The sequence below is a fragment of the Aethalodelphis obliquidens genome, unplaced genomic scaffold, assembly GCF_003676395.1.
Source record: "Aethalodelphis obliquidens isolate GAN/ISIS:26980383/991018 unplaced genomic scaffold, ASM367639v1 scaffold55, whole genome shotgun sequence".
Classification (NCBI taxonomy): Eukaryota; Metazoa; Chordata; class Mammalia; order Artiodactyla; family Delphinidae; genus Aethalodelphis; species Aethalodelphis obliquidens.
The window spans coordinates 9,442,717-9,461,992 of NW_020837999.1; the positions used below are offsets into that span (position 1 = coordinate 9,442,717).

At 36.1% G+C, this 19,276-nt stretch overlaps 1 protein-coding gene across 1 annotated transcript in view; it reads right to left on the minus strand.

Moving 5' to 3' along the window:
- MROH9 (maestro heat like repeat family member 9) overlaps positions 1-19,276 on the minus strand; it is a 97,813-nt gene that overhangs the window by 3,837 nt on the left and 74,700 nt on the right. The window contains exons 13-19 of the mRNA XM_027086456.1: positions 15,921-16,058; positions 15,207-15,327; positions 12,548-12,685; positions 10,284-10,460; positions 8,205-8,357; positions 7,987-8,103; positions 7,322-7,424 (exon numbers count right to left, since the gene is read on the minus strand). Coding sequence (XP_026942257.1) covers positions 7,322-7,424; positions 7,987-8,103; positions 8,205-8,357; positions 10,284-10,460; positions 12,548-12,685; positions 15,207-15,327; positions 15,921-16,058 — 947 coding nt within the window. The remainder of the gene's footprint in view (positions 1-7,321; positions 7,425-7,986; positions 8,104-8,204; positions 8,358-10,283; positions 10,461-12,547; positions 12,686-15,206; positions 15,328-15,920; positions 16,059-19,276) is intronic.

Genomic DNA, 19,276 nt, shown 5'->3' on the forward strand with positions numbered 1-19,276 from the left:
CACACACACACACACACACACACACACACACACACACACACACACACCCAAAACCTCTGGTGAAATTTTGTTTGGGGTTGTATTGAATATACCGAACAGTCTGGGGAGAGTTGACATTGTTACAATACTTAATTCTTTAATCCATAAACATGTTATATCACTCTATTTAAGTCTTCTTAAAAACTTCTCAACATTTTCTAGTTTTTTTGCGTATCAGTCTTGTACATCTTTCCTTAGTTTTATTTTGAGGTATTTGATGAATTTTGGTACAATGCATTAGGCATCAAAAAATCGATTTTCTAGTTGTTTATTGATAGTGTGTAGAAACCCAATCGATCTTTGTATATTGGTATTGTATATAGAAAACTTGCTAAATTTATTTAATTCCAGTAGTTTTTCTGAATTCTTTCCAGTGTTCTAAATACTCAATTATTTATCTGCAAATTTTGGAAGTTCTATTTTCTTTTTTCCAGACTTATACATTTTATTTCTTGTTATTACCTTATTTTAGTTTTGGAAAATTTTTGGTCATTATCTCTTCAACTATTTATTTTGTCTCATTCTTTCCCCACTATCCTTATGGAATGCATATGTTAGACCTTGTAACCATATCTCATATTATTATGCTCTGTTCATATTTTCCATTTTTAACTCTTTGAGCTTTGATCTTGAGGCTGAATATTTTATTCTGACATTTCTAATTCTCTTTATCTCTTTTCAGTTCTTTCTAGTCTGCTGCTAATTTTACCCATTGAGTTCTGCATTCCATCTCATTATTTAATCTTTTGAACATACTAATCATATTTATTTTAAAGTTCCTATCTGATAAATTTCAATAATTGCATATACTAGATTGTTTCTATTTTTTTTCCTCGTAATTAAAAAAAATCTAAACCTCTGGTTATTTTTGATTAAATCTCAGCTATTGTGTATACAATTTTGTGTAGATACTTTCAGGCTCTGGGCAATTTATCTTCTCCCAGAGAGGATTTATTTTTGCTTTTTTGGCAGGCAGTTAGGCTAGAGGTATATCCCCTTAATCCAACCAGGGAGTTAGATATTCAAAGGTTCAGTAATTTTAAGAGCTGGCCTATTTTTAGTTTACTCTCACTCTTAGGGTAGAGACATCAGGGATCCCAGCTGAAAACTTGGGGGTATTTACCAGAGTTCCTCCTCATTGTCAGTCCACTCCAAGTTTTATTCCTCCAGCTCTGTGAGACAGCTAAAATTTCTGCACAGTTTATCAGCCTCCCAGATACCCTTTTTGCATTTAGAATTGATCTATAAATTTATAAAAGAAAATCTATAAAGGAAAATAATCCCCAAATCTCAGGCCTACTTCTTTTGGTTTTTCTACTTTCTCTTCACTGCCTTTATAAAAGCTCTTACATGTTTTCAGATAGATTTAAGAAATATTTTTATTGCTGTTCTTATTATCCTCATTTTCCATGTGATAAAATAAAAGTTCATAGAGATTAAGTAACTTGGTGAAGGTCACACGGCTAGTGGGTGTTCATTCTGAGATTTCAATGGAAACGTATCTACTCTCACCAATATTTCACACTGCCTCTGCTTCAGTCAAAATAGTGACCACAGAAATCACAATAATACATTATTTTCATAATACAATTTACAGATAGTAAAGCTCAAGATATTCTTATTGACAGGTGGAACATGGACTTAAAAATTTAAGAATAGGGCTTCCCTGGTGGCGCAGTGGTTGAGAGTCCGCCTGCCGATGCAGGGGACACGGGTTCGTGCCCCGGTCCGGGAGGATCCCACATGCCGCGGAGCGGCTGGGCCAGTGAGCCATGGCCGCTGAGCCTGCGCGTCGGAGCCTGTGCTCCGCAACGGGAGAGGCCACAACACTGAGAGGCCCGCGTACAAAAAAAAAAAAAAAAAATTTAAGAATAATGTTTAAAAACAAAGCCCTGTGTTGTGGAGGTATCCTTAATTGGCATACTTTTGCTTAAGTTTGTAAATCAATGCAATTCCTTTCAGAATTAGATGGCGGGTACAAATAATGAATGAAAATTTCTTATGCTAGAGAGTACTAATTTCCCCTGTTGTCCAATTACTTCTTTATCTTTAGTTCTCTTACTAAAACTACCAATTTTTAGCTGGACACGTGGCCATCTAGCAGATGACTAGACTTTTAAGACTTCTTTGCAGCTAGGTATGGCCACATCTATGTTCCGGGCTAATGATCATTTAGCAGACGTTACAGTTGCTCTTTAAAGAGATGCCTGTGACCTCTTGATATTTTCCCCTTTCCAATTGAAGTGGTTGCAGGAGATGGAGGAAACATCTTGGACCTGATGTAGGAAACTGTGTGATGAGAATACTAGAGCAACAGAAGAGCTGACACTAGTCTACGTATACTTGGATTGTTAAATGAGAGAGAAATAAGCTACTATTTTGTTTAAGCCGTAATTATATTTGGGTCTTTCCTATACTGTAGGAACTTCAGAAATACAACATTAGCACCAAAGGAGCAAAACAGGTGGTAAAATTAGGCAAAAACAACTGAAAATTAAATGACTCTACTGAAATGGTGTTTTTGAAAGTTACAAATGAACTTTCAAATAGAATATGATGTTTTGAAAGTTTTGAAACACGGCAGACTAACCACAATGCCAACAAGGTGCACGTGGAAGAATACAGTTAGTAGTGGTGGGGAGCGTGGGGACAGGAACTACAAGCTCCATCCACAAGCAGTCAGCTCTGCTCAGTTGCTACCAGGCAGAAATGCAGGTTCAGTGTAGCCTTATCTCCTCCCCCTATCAAATAATTGGAAATACAGATACTTATGCGAAAACTCTTAAATTTGGCAATTGTGACACACTGCTAGCTGTCAATCTAATATCATTGTCCCCTTCTTGCCCAATAAAAAAAGTGCCAAGCAGCTCTTGCAAATGATGGTGGCATTGTGACAGTTCTGGTCATTGGGAGGTATAAGATGAATCACTGGTTGGGATTTTGAAGAAAGCCTTGTAAAATTAGGTTGACCCAGAGACACCTTTTGCCCTTTACGTTTTTCTTTCTCCTTGGTGTAACACTGCGAAAATACTGAGGGTAATCAGAAAACACAAATAAGGATACAAGTCACATGCTAAGGATGATGGTATTATAAAGCCAATGATGCAATGAATATCTACATGCACACATCACTTCTCATATGTGACTATATCAGAGGATAAATTCTCTTGAGAAGAGATTATTAAGTCAAAAGAATATGCATTTCACATTTGGATGGAAATAACCAAACTGTGCTGAGACTGTAGTAATTTACACTCTGACCAGTAATGTAAGTGTTTGCCTACTTCCTGCAACCTGGACAAAACTATGTAGTATAATCATTTTTGTTCTTTGTCAGTTTGATGGATGGAAGCACTTTATCAATTCAATTTGCATCACTTTTTGGATGAGGCTGTGAAAATTTTATGTATATGAGCCAAGTAATTTTCTTCATGTACTTTGTCCGTTTTCCTAGTGGGTTGTTTGGCTTTTCTTACAGATTTGTAAGGATTCTTTAGACAGTAAGAATTCATGCACCCTTTATATGTGATAAGTGCCATAAATATTTTATTACAATTTGGCTTTTGACTTTGTTTATAGTGGTTTTGCCTTGCAAAAATATTTGTTTTTACATAGTTTGTCAATCTTTTATGATTTTTACTTTTACTTAGAATGATCTTACCTACCCCATGATTATAAAGCAAATTCTTCTACACTATTTTATCTAATCTTATTTATTATTATGGTTTTATTTTTAGCATTTGAGCCTTTGACCATCTGGAATTTATTTAGTGTAAAGAGTGGGATAGGAATAAAATAATTTTAAAAATTCCAGATGGCTCACCATGTGTCCCCAAACCATTTAAGGAATATTCCATATTTTCATCACTATTACTTAAAGCCAGTGATTCACTGTAAAATATTGCATGTTTTGGCAGTTATTTCTAGATGGTATTTTGTTCCATTTGTCTAGCTATTCATTCCATGTGATTTTAATTACTGTAGCTGTATTAATATCTGATAAGGTTAGTCCTTTCTCATTCTTTTTTGGTTAGAACTTCCTGGATATTCTTGCATGGTAACTTTTCTATATTAATTTTAAAATTAGGATGTCAATTTTGAAAAAAAAAAGCCCTATTGATATTTCAACGGGCATCTTATTTCATGTATAGATTAATTTAGGAAAGGACTGGCACATTTACAATTTTGATTCTTTCCTAAAATATGGTTTATACCTTTCAATTTATTTAAAATTTTTTTGTGTCTTTCAGTAATGTTTGCAGGTTTTCTTCATAGAAATACTGCATACATTTTAAAGTTTCTTTTTAGATCTTCCTTCCTTCCATCTATTCAATACATGACTTCATACACCTAGAATTGATTTTTGTGTAGGGTGTCAGGTAGGAATGTGTGTGTGTGTGTGTGTGTGTGTATTCCCATTGTCCTAGCACCTTTTATTAGACAGCCCGTCATTTCTGATCTGATATATACTACCAGTTCTGATCTTTTATATTAGGTGTTTGTATATGTGTGGATCTGTTTCTAGGCTTTCTATTACAGTTTCACAGTTCTTGTCTTTCCTTGAGTGAGTAACGGATTGTCTAAAATTTGTTAGTTATATCTTCTTATGTTGGTCTTTTGCTCTTCCACATACATTTAGAATCAACTTGTCAAGATCTATGAAATTATCTGTTGGTATTTTTTATTATAACTGGATTGAACTTATTGATCAGTATTTCTCAGTAGGGGCTCTGGGGTTTCTAGATGGGATAATTTGTGACTAACACTGTTACAATTATTACTGAATATTAAGCATACTCCTGTAACATTAAATGCATTAATGGACATTAAATGCTATACCAACCTGAAAGCAAGCTGGCAAGGGAGATTGGGAGATGTAGACCATAGAGGTCAGTTTTTGAGGCATAGAGAAATGTAAAACATAGTGAAGAATGGATTGGGAGCTGGAAGTCCTACAGTTAAGTAGATACTGTATGTCCTTATGTGATAGTTTATCCAGTCCTTCTTTAGTTGGCTGAATTCCATCCATCAATGATTTCTTCAAGAAGGATTCATGGTAATGAACTTATGCTGAGTTTTTATGTTTTAGAAATGTTTTCGTATTATTTTTATAGTTGGATATAATTTTGATAAGTATAAAATTCTTCAGTCATAATTTTTTTCTACTTAGGATTTATAGGCTCTATTCTACTACATTTTAGAGTTGAATACTGAAGTGGAGAAATCTAATGCCACATTTATTTATTTTGTAACGTATAGGTGACTTTTTTTTTGCTCAACGGCACGATGAATTCTTTAACTCTGAAGTTCCATAACTTTTGTTAGGAAATGTCTTAATGTTTCATTCTGTATAAAACATTTCTTGAACAATTTTTACCATCAGTATATTTAATCAAATTTTTTTTAGTTCTTAAATTCTATCTTTGAATACTTTTTTCTGTCTAATTGTTCATTTTTCTTCATGGATATTATCTATGCATATTTGCATTTCTTTCATCTATCTTCTATATCTATCACTGCTCCCTAATTTTTCAAACTGTTTCTTGTTGGTTTATATTTTATTTTGCTAACATTTTTCAACCCTTTCCTCCTTGTTCCTTACTGGGTTATCAACAATATATATTTGCTCTTCCATTGGCTGCAATGAAGTTTTTTGCAATGGTTATATATTTTTTCTTACACTTTCCATCATGCTTTGAAAGCTTCTTTTACTTTTTGAAATTCTCTATTTTGCCATATATTTTCTTGAACATATTAATCAGTTTTTAAAACATATATCTCACATCTATGTCAGATAACTTTAGTATATGGCTCTCCTGATGTTCTCCTTCCATTGTCTATTTTTTAAAAAAAATTTTATTGGAGTATAGTTGATTTACAGTGTTGTGTTAGTTTTAGGTATACAGCAAATCTCCTCCTAGAGTAATGAAAATAAAACAAAAATAAACAAATGGGGTCTAATTAAACTTAAAAGCTTTTCCACAGCAAAGGAAACCATAAACAAAGCAAAAAGACAACCCTCAGAATGCGAGAAAATATTTGCAGAGGAAGCAACCAACAAGGGATTAATCTCCAAAATATACAAACAGCTCATGAAGCTCAATATCAAAAAAACAAACAACCCAATCAAAAAATGGGCAGAAGATCTAAATAGACATTTCACCAAAGAAGACATACAGATGGCCAAAAAGCACAAAGCACATGAAAAGATGCTCAACATCACTAATTATTAGAGAAATGCAAAGCTTACTCTTCATGTGTTCCCGATATCCCATTATATATTCCCTGTGTGCTTATATCATTAGATTTTTATTTTAAAAAGTTTTGGATTCATGAATATATTTACCATGATTTTCAACTACTCTGTAGAAACATTTTCTAAAATTTGATTTTCTTCTTTGTGGGAAGTTTGTGGAAATTTCCAGTGTAGAATTCAGAATAGCATGAATTCTTTATGGTTTGAAATAAAGTTCTTATAATACAGGGTTCTCTGTGTGTGTGTGTGTTCCTCTACTCCACTCTGATCAACACAGATCATGAACTGTAGTGCTGATCATAATACAACTTGTCTTCTACCCTGACTAATGACAGACTTTTCTGTACAAGAATAATGTGACTAAGTATTTCCTCATTCCTTGGGGCCCCAGCTATTCGAGGATGCCAAATGGGGTCAAGGGAAGATCCCACTACCAAGTTGGGAATTCAGTTCCTATCATTCCAAATAAAGGATTATTAGTTTTGATCTTCATGGCGAGAATCTAGGCGGAAAAAAATGATTGGTCAGGTTTGTCCAAGGTCAAAAATTATAGTTGTTTTCTTTTAGAATCTTCCTGCACTCCCACAACTTTACATTTTCTTCTTCAAACTTTATTGGATTTGGTAGCTCTTCCTCATCTGTTGTAGTCTGTGGTTATAGATGTTCATGTTTTGTTGAAGATGGCATTTAAAAAATACATTATTCTTATTCTTTGGGGGGTGATTTTTAAGCAGTGAAGGAAAACTGTAGTGGTTTGCCACCATCTAAAATTTTGAAATTCATCCTATTGAATGTACTTTGTATGATAATTTAATCACACCGCTATACCCACTGTGTATTATAAAGTAGAACTCTATACTCTATACTCATGATATATTTTAACTTCTGTTCATCTTAGATATCACCATGAAAAGTACTATCATAAAGAAAGAAAATTTATAATTTTTTCAAGGAAAATTTCTAGCTGCTTACCCCATTCTTTACCTTTTAAGACAAATTAGGAAATTAGAATTGAATTTTACTTACCTATTAAAATAACTGATCCTCTTCTCAGATATGTTCTGGAACTCCTCAGGAATCCTAAGGTATCAGCTATCAAATCTATAACATATTTCTGATGAGAAATAAGCTGAGAATAAAAAAGGAAAAAAAATTCTCTCACTTATTGAAAGAGCACATTTGCTCTCTCCAGAGAGGCTTTCAGGGAAAAGAACTTGGTTGCTTATACCAAATCAGGGCCAGTTTAAAACTTGGGGGTTTCTGTGTATGAACGTTATTCTTTTGCTTGCAGGTATTATTCAGCTTATTACATGATATCCAAAGTTTGGGTTTCCAACTTTTGCTTAACATCCTTCCATCCCCATTTGTCTATCGTTGCAGTTTATGCTGGTTTTCAGAGAACCAGCTCATTCAGCCATGGAAAAGAAATTCCAGCTTTTCTTTTGGTGATCTGAAATGTTGCTACCTTTACACTGCTCAAAGTAGGTAGGTTGGAGGAAGAAACGATAGATGGAAAATGTTGAGGAAAAGAGAGTGGAAATTTTTAATTTTCTCTTGTCTCAAGTTCTAACTATAATTGTTCATTTATCTTTTCTTTATATTCCTTGCTCATCATGCTTTTCATCACTTTGGATATCCTTTAAAGTTCCTCCTATAACTCTTGTGGTAGTAAACCCTGAGGGATCACTTACAAGATTGTTACAGATGTTGAGCACTACCAGCTCAAAACTGTAATGTTCATCCTTGAGCAAATATGATGTTGCCCATTTTAATTCTGAGGCACAGATTTCTAATGTATATTTACATGCCTGTGAAGTAGAAAAAGGTCAGTAAAAATCTATTCATCTGGTGTTACATAAAGCACTGCGATTCTCAGCAAAACTAAGAAAAACAAAATCACAGGACTTACTTTAACTACTCTTGCCTCTGTATCTTCCAGAAACAGAATCAGAGGCACCAAGCCTCCGAAAACCACATCATTCAGCATCCACGTGTACTGACTCATGTCCCTGAGTAACTCACCAAAGTGTCGAATGGCCATACTCCGAATGCCTCCATTACTCTGAAATATGCACACAGAAAAGACCTCATTTGAGGATATTTATATATATGCACACACACTATATACTATATATACTATGTATACTTATATACACTATATAGTATATATATTTATACGTATATATACTATATATGATGTGTCTATATGTATATATATGATTTTTTTTTTTTTTTTTTTGCGGTACGCGGGCCTCTCACTGCTGTGGCCTCTCCTGTTGCAGAGCACAGGCTCCGGATGCACAGACCCAGCGGCCATGGCTCACGGGCCCAGCCGCTCCGCGGCATGTGGGATCTTCCCGGACCAGGGCATGAACCCTTGTCCCCTGCATTGGCAGGCGGACTCTCAACCACTGCGCCACCAGGGAAGCCCGTATATATATAATTATTATCATTTATTTTTAGAAAAGATTCAGTTTGGGTCTAAGAAGTCTAAGGGTCTAAGAAGATTCAGTTTGGGTCTAAGAAGTCTAAGGGTCTAAGAAGATTCACTTTGGGTCTAAGCTTGTCTTTTGATTTTAAAATAAGACTTGCTTACCAAAATTCAGATTACCTTAAAGAAAATCCCCTGTGAAAAGTGAGTTTCTTAAATTTAGGAAGATAGTATTTAATAACATCCTAAAATTATAACATGTAAAAATCTATATAACTTGGAGATGATTTCTGTAATACTTAGGGTAATGTGACCATGATGTCTTCAAATGCTGGAGGACTTTGCAGAATTGCCAGTGAATACCAATGCAAGTTCTTTGCATAATGGCATAGTACTAGGTTTCCAAGGGCTTACTTATGCCAAATAGGAAGGTGATTGGATTATAAAGATTCCAGAAGAGAAAAATTTCAAGTCAGAGGAAGAGGTTAATTTTTTAAAATATAATATCACCTTCAGTTTTTAAAAAAAGTTTATGATTCCATTTTGAAAATAATTCTTTACATGGGCATGCCAACTACTTATTAGCCGTGTGAACTTGGCCAAATATTCATTTCAGTTTTCCTCAGTTTCCTTATATGTAAACTGGATAATAGCAATAGAGTTTGTTAGAGGATTATGTGAAATTGTCCATGTAAATCCCTTAAAATAGTGCCTGGTACATAGTAAACGCTCAATACATTTTAGCCACTATTATTATTACTATTCTTATTATGTCCTTATGAAAATATTTTCTGCCACTGTTTCCTTTTTCTATAGTTTAATAATATTGGGCCTTTCTTCAATGAAATCTGCAGAACTAAGAAGTTACACATTTTGGCAAGATAATTTACTATGAAATAATTCTCTGGTTCACAAACACTCATCAAAGGAATCTTTAAAAACAAATAGATTTCCCATACCATACCAAAATGTTCTTGTTTATTAAAATACTATATTACTGTCATCCAACTTTTCTGGAACACGTTTACCATAAAAAATGAGAATTTTCAAAATGTACAACTTTCTGATGAAATACTTTCTAATTAAAGTTTTCTATGAAAATACCATATTCATTTGGGGCATTACACATGTCAACTCTAATACCCATAATATGCCTGCTATTCACTCTCTTTTACAGATGATGCACTAAGAGACTGAACCACCTGCTCAAGATTTCACAGCTAGTCAGTGGCAGCACAGGGATTTGAACCTAGGAAGTCCAGATTCAGGGTTAACAAACACAGCCACTAAACTATAATTCCTCTTTCATCTAAGAACAGAGGCTACATTTTGATTCTCTTTTCCTATGGGCAGACTTTTCCAGGTTCTCATAGTGTAGTTTAAAAACAAACATAGAGCTTACTTGATTAATATTATTATCTCTGGAAAAAAAAAAAGGTAGCTCTGCACAAAATGACTGCCTTTTGTTGACTTATTCTGGGATGTAATAGCATTGCCTTACCTGGGGCTTCAGCTTAATGATAAAACCTAATGATCTCATATATCTATGTAACTCACATGATCCATCAAAGAACAGTAGCTGCAAGCAATTCTGGTACACAGGGAGGAGTAGGTCACCTTGTCCAGTTTGCCTAAAAGTCTTCGAAGGGTCATCAAGGCCCGAATTACAACAGTCTTGTCTTGGGAAAGGAAGGCATCCAGGATGGCTATTAATAAGCTGCAGACATTTTCTATCTATATGTAAAAGGAAGAAAATGGTGGGATTTAAGAACTAGAAGGAGACTTGAGGTAGCTTTGGTACACACACCTCTGCGTTTGGGCAGTATGCAGTGATGTGCTGGAGCTAGCTTACAAGAGTCAATTGCCAAATTGTCAAAAATTTTGCAAGCTGATCATTAAAAGTCACTATTAAAAATTAAATTTTATAAATTTAGAAATAAAAACAATGGTAATAAATACTGAAGACTCATCACGTCCCGTTCTTTTGCTACATTTTGCTCTTTTATGCCTTTGAGGTTATTTACATGTAGTGTATCTGTATGGTGGGGATATTAAATAATGATGCACTACTGTGCATCTCCTCCCAAATCCATGTCTACTGATGTCCCTTTGATAGATTGAAATCATCCATAGTGGGAGTATTTACACCAGAGAAATTGGTCTTATTTTCACAGAGCTGCTTGTTTAAACATTTACCAACACACCACTGGCAGTATAACCTCGAAACTAGGTGACAATGACCTGTTTGGACATGAGAGCCACTGAGCTGCTGAGCTAGGTCATGGGCATCAACTGCAGATCAGAGACAAGCAGAATATCAGGCAATTAAAGCATGAAAAGGAGACACAAAAGGAGTGAAAGAAAGGCTGGAAAGAAAGGAAGTAAAAGAAATAAATAATATTTGCCAAAATAACAGCCAGAGGGCACTTGTGTCTGGCTGGAGTTTTTACCAATAGATAGTATGTGAAACCTCAAAACAGATCCCTCTCCACTGTTTCTTTCCCACTTTCCTAGACAACTTTGTTACATTGTTAATCGCATTGGTAAGAGGACTAGACAAGGCAATAACTAACTTTCTGTTCACAATACATCCTATTGTATGATTTATCTAAAGCAAATAAACTATGGCTCATTTCGTTCTAAATGCAAAATGAGTGCCCACTGACAGGCTTTAAGCTTTCAGAGACTATGCTTAATGGATATACTAGGATTTATTATTAAATTTATTATTAAATCAGTAATAATTTATGGAATATCTACAGTCTCAGCATTGTGCAGGCTACTTTGAAATTTACAAAAGAATTACAACACATAGGTGTATGCATTGACACACTCTTCCTGGAAGGCAAGAAGTATTCACATGACTTAGTGGGAAATGATATAGGACAGTAGTTCTCAAGTTCAACCTGCATTAGAATTACCTGGAGGACTTTTGAAAACATAGATTGGTGGGCACAACCCCCAGGATTTCTGATTCCATAGGCCTGTGATAGGGCCTGACAGTATGCTTTTTTTTTTTTGCGGTACGTGGGCCTCCCACTGTTGTGGCCTCTCCCGTTGCGGAGCACAGGCTCCAGACGCACAGGCTCAGCGGCCATGGCTCACGGGCCCAGCCGCTCCGCGGCATATGGAATCTTCCCGTACCGGGACACGAACCCGTGTCCCCTGTATCGGCAGGCGGACTCTCAACCACTGCGCCACCAGGGAAGTCCGACAGTGTGCATTTTTAACAAATTTCCAAAAGACTCTGATGCTGTTGGTTCAAGAGTCATAGGTAGAGAGCCATAAATATGAAATATTATATAAGCAAGTGCTTATAGTTGGTGTGGCCCTGAAAGGGTTGAGGCTGCTAGAGACCAGAATATCCAGTGAAGTTCAACTTGAGCTGATCATTGGAAAATAAGAAAAATGTGAATGGGTGAAGGAGGAAAGTGGTATAAAGGAAGAAAAAGCTTGAGCGAGTGCTCTGAGACAGGAAATTAATGTGTATGCATGTGTGTATGTTGGAGTGGAAAATAACGTATGTGTGGTTTAGAGTGTAACAAGAGTGTTCATGTAGAGCAATGCTGATAAATTCTGAGTGTAATGAGTGATTTTCTGGGAAAAATATAAATAAGGTGATAAAGCCAATAAATTGACTTAACACATCCTTTCCATTCAACCCAGTTTCCTTACTGATAAAACGCACAGCTTTGATATTGTGTTAGTGATGTATAAACTAAAAAATAATCAGTGTTTTGTCAGTAAGGATACTGAGTTCTACCAAATCTCAGATTATGAGTTCGATGGTGCTGGCAGACACAGATCACACACACACATACCTCGTTGATAACCGGTGCCATGCTGGCAATCTTCTGAAGGCTCAGTTTGCTAACTGCAGGATCAGAGTCATTGACCCAGTTTCTGAAGAGAACCAAAAATTCTTCTGGGAATGGGTCCTTGAAGAAATTATTGAGAAGCTAAAAGAAAACAATTAAGTTCATAGGCAGAGTAATGGCCAGGCATTGTTCTTGCTTCAGTCATAAAAATCAAGACATTTTCAGTAAAACAAACACAAATCACACTAAAACTCTAAATACTTACACATATTTTTACATATATTTCTGTGCCCATAGAGGGAAGGAGAAGTAGCAGATGGAATAGGAAATACATGCTTTGTTTTATATATATGATGAAAGAAATTTTCACATGTGGAATAACAGAGTTTACGTTAACTTTTTACACTTTTATGTTGCCTCATCTTTCTCTTACCTGGAAAACCGTGGTGCCTAATAGCATTAATATGTTTACTTATTTGTTTTCTACCATATAATGCATATACTAGTCTTAAAATTATGATATCAACACATATAACATCAATAAACCTCCTGAGGAAAAATAAATATTTCTTTACAGATGTTTTTTGTCCTTGCAATTTATCTCACTAAGGATGTACAAAGCACAGTGTTCATGTATTACTTGATCTTTCACAAATCTGTGGTGTGTGTGTGTGTGTGTGTGTGTGAGAGAGAGAGAGAGAGAGAGAGAGAGAGAAGCATACAATTCACAGAGAAAGACACTAAGATCATAATAGTTAAATAGGTAAAGGAAAGATCAGGTTGTTCATAATATGGAACTTTATAAATAATATTTTAAAAATGTTCAAACTCTCTAAAATTTTAAACAATAAGTACAAATCAAATCACCCCACAGGACATCACATCTGCCTCACACATTGGAAAGCTTGTTCATGGTGGTGAGAGTGCTGTGGGGTAAGCAGACCCACGAGCTGTGTGGGGAGCTCTGATTGGCACTGCTTTCCAGATAGCGGTTTGGTGTTAAAAATCCTTAGCCTTGAGAATGTTTATACGCTTTGGTTATTATTTCAGATTCTTGGAATCTATTATAAGAAAATAATCGAAAATACCAAAAGAAAGAAGATTTAGGCACAAAGATGTAAACTTGATTACTCTTTATATCAGTAGAACTTGATTGCTATTTATATCAGTAGAAAACTAGAAATAACAAATATATATAAATAAATGGCATAGGCATTGGTAATACTATCTTAGGTATCACTGGCTGATAAGACCAAAATAAGGTAAAATGCATAGACTGTGTGTTCAGAACAACAAAAGGCCAAGGGACCTCACAGTTGAACTGGAAAGTTGACGATTGCCCAGAATTTCTAAACAGAGAAAAGTGGTGGGAGAGTGTGGTCATTGCTGAGTTCCTGGAAAGATAGGCATGCCAATCTCCAGTAGCAGGAAGCATTACATTCATGATGAGAGAGGCAACTAGGCTTCCATCTAGGTATATTAATGATGCTTACATAAATCTTATGTAGTTTGTAAATTTCTTTTAAATGTAGCATTTTATGGAAGGGATTTTGTATCTCATGTTTAGACCTTTTTGGTGTTTGTACATACTTAAAGGGTAGTACAATAAAAATAATGAGTCACATAATAAAATAATGAGAGGTTCAAATGGATTAAGCAAGTTAGAAAAATACTGATTTGCTACTGCAATGTTAAGTTAAACTAATTCATGTATCCTTGTGAAAGCTTTAGAAGTATATAGTAGGGCTTCCCTGGTGGCGCAGGGGTTGAGGGTCCGCCTGCCGATGCAGGGGACACGGGTTTGTGCCCCGGTCTGGAAGGATCCAACATGCCGCGGAGTGGCTGGGCCCGTGAGCTCATGGCCACTGAGCCTGCGCGTCCGGAGCCTGTGCTCCGCAACGGGAGAGGCCACAACAATGAGAGGCCCGCGTACCAAAAAAAAAAAAAAAAAAAAAGAAGAAAAAACGAAGTATATAGTATACTGTATGGGTATGCCTTTTATAGTTTATTAACTATTTTGACATGAAGTTTGAAATGTAAAACTTTTGGGAATATTTGGCATCGTACCTTAGATCAATACTTCCTTATTATATATTACTTTTATGGAAAATTAGATTTGACTCAGATAATTTCAATTTATAGAACGTTTTACATGCCTTTTGTAAGCAAAAGTACTGCCTCAATTTGCTTAACTCTGGTATGGCATTCCAATATTTGATGTAATATTCATATACAAAGTAATATAGTTCTATATCTTCATGTTACCCAGTTATTTAGCCCATTCCTTTTTTCCCCTAGGCAGTCTGAAGTATCGTTTAGACACTAGATGTTACCTACCACCTTTAGTAAACTTAATTATCCCTATATACTTTAAGAAGCTTGTAAAGAAATATGAACTAGGACTACAAAAATAATTAGTTTGTGCAAATCCGCACCCCCTAGGAAACTACAAAGGCCAACTCCTGAAACAGTCTAAAGGGACAACCCTTTCATAAATCTATCTTCGCCTTACACCCCTCAGCTTCAGATATCTGTTATTGTCTTAACTTTTGGTAAGAATCAATATTCGGAGAGGGAGACAAAACATTAGAGAGTTGATTTAAGTTTGGATGAGGAAAGGGAATGAGAACTTGGTTGTTCACAGTCTCGTAATAAAACTCACTTCAGTGAGGAATATTATTGTGATGACGTTGTCTTCTGGCCTTCTAGGACCTTCCACTGAGAGCTTATAGAGATAATGCAAGGTGTCTGGAAACTGTGGAAAGTTATAGTCACTGAGAGTTCTGTGAAGAAGAATAAAGCACTGAATTAGCAAAGAAGATGAAAACACTTTCTGCATCAGCAAATGCTAATGGTAGAAAAGAGGGAAACATTATCCTCATATTTTGTATCACCAGATAAAAAGAAAGATATTCTTGAATATTCCTTAATCCAAGGTAAACTGCGGGCTCAGTATGAGTTCTACGCAGACTCTGTGGATAAAAGTCCTCTTCTATTATACTTTCCCAAATTTATCTCATTGGGTACAGGTTTTTATCAGACCTCTTTAAAGTGGGAGCACATGTCTGATGCCTGCAGAGAAGGAATCAGTTAACAACAGAGGAAGGAAAAAGCAGATTCACCTCTAGTTCTCCATATCTGTTCTGTGGAGGGAGAATAATTTGGTGTCTACATCACTAGGTAAGAGAGCAAGGCAAGGAAAAGTAAAACCCCCCAAAATAAGTGAAAAAGTAGAAGTCAAATGGCAATTCAGATCATTAGGAGAGATTTGGAAGTTGGAGTGGCTATTGACTGTGTTCCCACAGTGGCTTAGTCGAAGAGAGATGAAACAGGTGGGAAAGAGACAGAGAACATTTCTCAATGCCCCTGTTCTTACTTGGCAACAAGGTAGACTCCATGATGGTGAAACAGTGCTTGGGAAAACTGGTTCCAACAATTCTTTCTCTTTAGAGCAATATCCACTTGTTGCAGTCCAGAACAATTCAGCAGAACTCTCAGTGCATCTCGAGCATAGCTAAGGTCCCAAAGAAGAGGAGAGTCATCACCTGCAAGTGGCCTTCACATAACTAGATACAAGTGATTATTTGCCTTTTCATTCTATGTTGGGCAGGATGCCAGTTTTGGGAAAGGGGGGTGTTTCAAAGGAAAAGACCATTAAATGCTCTTAATCTCCCCTGATTAACAGGACATGGGATGCGGGGTTAAACTGAAATTGTAGCATGTAAAATCTAGGATTAATCATAGAGCAGCTTATTAGTTTATTAAAAGCTTGTTAGCAAAAGATGTTAAGTGATGTGAAGACGTGCTAAAGGTGCCTGTTGATTGTCTTCTTTGAATGCTTTAAATAAATAGAATACATTCTTATCTACTTGGGATGATTTGGTGTCTGTCTGCTTGAAAGACAGAGAGTGGATTAAATATCTTAATGGGATTGTGTTTTAGAGTCCTGCCTGACTTAGAAGTCCACACCAGATGAGGGCAAATAGCAGAAAGTTGGGTCCTGATTTCCCTGGAGAGCAGGGAAGCTTACTGTAATCTCTTGGGCAAAAGAGAAGAGCTGAACCTTACCTTATGTGGACAGAATGACTGCATGCTATCATAAGCCCACACATCACATCACCAACCGCAAAATAAATTTACAGTTCACAAAGCACATTTGTGCACATTATTTATTTATTTATTTTTTTAACATCTTTCTTGGGGTATAATTGCTTTACAATGGTGTGTTAGTTTCTGCTTTATAACAAAGTGAATCAGTTATACATATACATATGTTCCCATATCTCTTCCCTCTTGCGTCTCCCTCCCTCCCACCATCCCTATCCCACCCCTCCAGGCTGTCACAAAGCACCAAGCCAATATCCCTGTGCCATGTGGCTGCTTCCAACTAGCTATCTACCTTACTACGTTTGTTAGTGTGTATATGTCCATGACTCTCTCTCGCCCTGTCACAGCTCACCCTTCCCCCTCCCCATAACCTCAAGTCCGTTCTCTAGGAGGTCTGCGTCTTTATTCCTGCCTTACCCCTAGGTTCTTCATGACATTTTTTTTTTTCTTAAATTCCATATATATGTGTTAGCATACGGTATTTGTCTTTTTCTTTCTGACTTACTTCACTGTGTATGACAGACTCTAGGTCTATCCACCTCATTACAAATAGCTCAATTTCGTTTCTTTTTATGGCTGAGTAATATTCCATTGTATATATGTGCCACATCTTCTTTATCCATTCATCCGATGACGGGCACTTAGGTTGTTTCCATCTCCGGGCTATTGTAAATAGAGCTGCAATGAACATTTTGGTACATGACTCTTTTTGAATTTCGGTTTTCTCAGGGTATATGCCCAGTAGTGGGATTGCTGGGTCATATGGTAGTTCTATTTGTAGCTTTTTAAGGAACCTCCATACTGTTCTCCATAGTGGCTGAACCAATTCACATTCCCACCAGCAGTGCAAGAGTGTTCCCTTTTCTCCACACCCTCTACAGCATTTATTGTTTCTAGATTTTTTGATGATGGCCATTCTGACTGGTGTGAGATGATATCTCATTGTAGTTTTGATTTGCATTTCTCTAATGATTAATGATGTTGAGCATTCTTTCATGTGTTTGTTGGGAGTCTGTATATCTTCTTTGGAGAAATGTCTATTTAGGTCTTCTGCCCATTTTTGGATTGGGTTGTTTGTTTTTTGTTATTGAGCTGCATGAGCTGCTTGTAAATTTTGGGGATTAATCCTTTGTCGGTTACTTCATTTGCAAATATTTTCTCCCATTCTGAGGGTTGTCTTTTGGTCTTCTTTATGGTTTCCTTTGCTGTGCAAAAGCTTTGAGTTTCATTAGGTCCCATTTGTTTATTTTTGTTTTTATTTCCATTACTCTAGGAGGTGGGTCAGAAAGGATCTTGCTGTGATTTATGTCATAGAGTGTTCTGCCTATGTTTTCCTCTAAGAGTTTGATAGTTTCTGGCCTTATATTTAGGTCTTTAATCCATTTTGAGCTTATTTTTGTGTATGGTGTTAGGGAGTGATCTAATTTCATACTTTTACATGTACCTGTCCGGTTTCCCAGAACCACTTATTGAAGAGGCTGTCCTTTCTGCACTGTACATTCCTGCCACCTTTATCAAAGATAAGGTGTCTATATGTGCATGGGTTTATCTCTGGGCTTTCTATCCTGTTCCATTGATCTATCTTTCTGTTTTTGTGCCACTACCATACCGTCTTGATAACTGTAGCTTTGTAATATAGTCTGAAGTCAGGGAGCCTGATTCCTCCACTTCCTTTTTTCGTTCTCAAGATTGCTTTGGCTATTCGGGGTCTTTTGTGTTTCCATACAAATTGTGAAATTTTTTGTTCTAGTTCTGTGAAAAATGCCAGTGGTAGTTTGATAGGGATTGCATTGAATCTGTAGATTGCTTTGGGTAGTATAGTCATCTTCACAATGTTGATTCTTCCAATCCAAGAACATGGTATATCTCTCCATCTATTTGTATCATCTTTAATTTCTTTCATCAGTGTCTTATAATTTTCTGCATACAAGTCTTTTGTCTCCTTAGGTAGGTTTATTCCTAGATATTTTATTCTTTTTGTTGCAGTGGTAAATGGGAGTGTATTCTTGATTTCACTTTCAGATTTTTCATCATTAGTATATAGGAATGCCAGAGATTTCTGTGCATTAATTTTGTATCCTGCCACTTTACCAAATTCATTGATTAGCTCTAGTAGTTTTCTGGTAGCATCTTTAGGATTCTCTATGTATAGGATCATGTCATCTGCAAACAGTGACAGCTTTACTTCTTCTTTTCCGATTTGGATTCCTTTTATTTCCTTTTCTTCTCTGATTGCTGTGGCTAAAACTTCCAAAACTATGTTGAATAAGAGTGGTGAGAGTGGGCAACCTTGTCTTGTTCCTGATCTTAGTGGAAATGCTTTCAGTTTTTCACCATTGAGGATGATGTTTGCTGTGGGCTTGTCATATATGGCCTTTATTATGTTGAGGAAAGTTCCCCCTATGCCTACTTTCTGCAGGGTTTTTATCATAAATGGGTGTTGAATTTTGTCAAAAGCTTTCTCTGCATCTATTGAGATGATCATATGGTTTTTCTCCTTCAATTTGTTAATATGGTGTATCACGTTGATAGATTTGCGTCTATTGAAGAATCCTTGCATTCCTGGAATAAACCCCACTTGATCGTGGTGTATGATCCTTTTAATGTGCTGTTGGATTCTGTTTG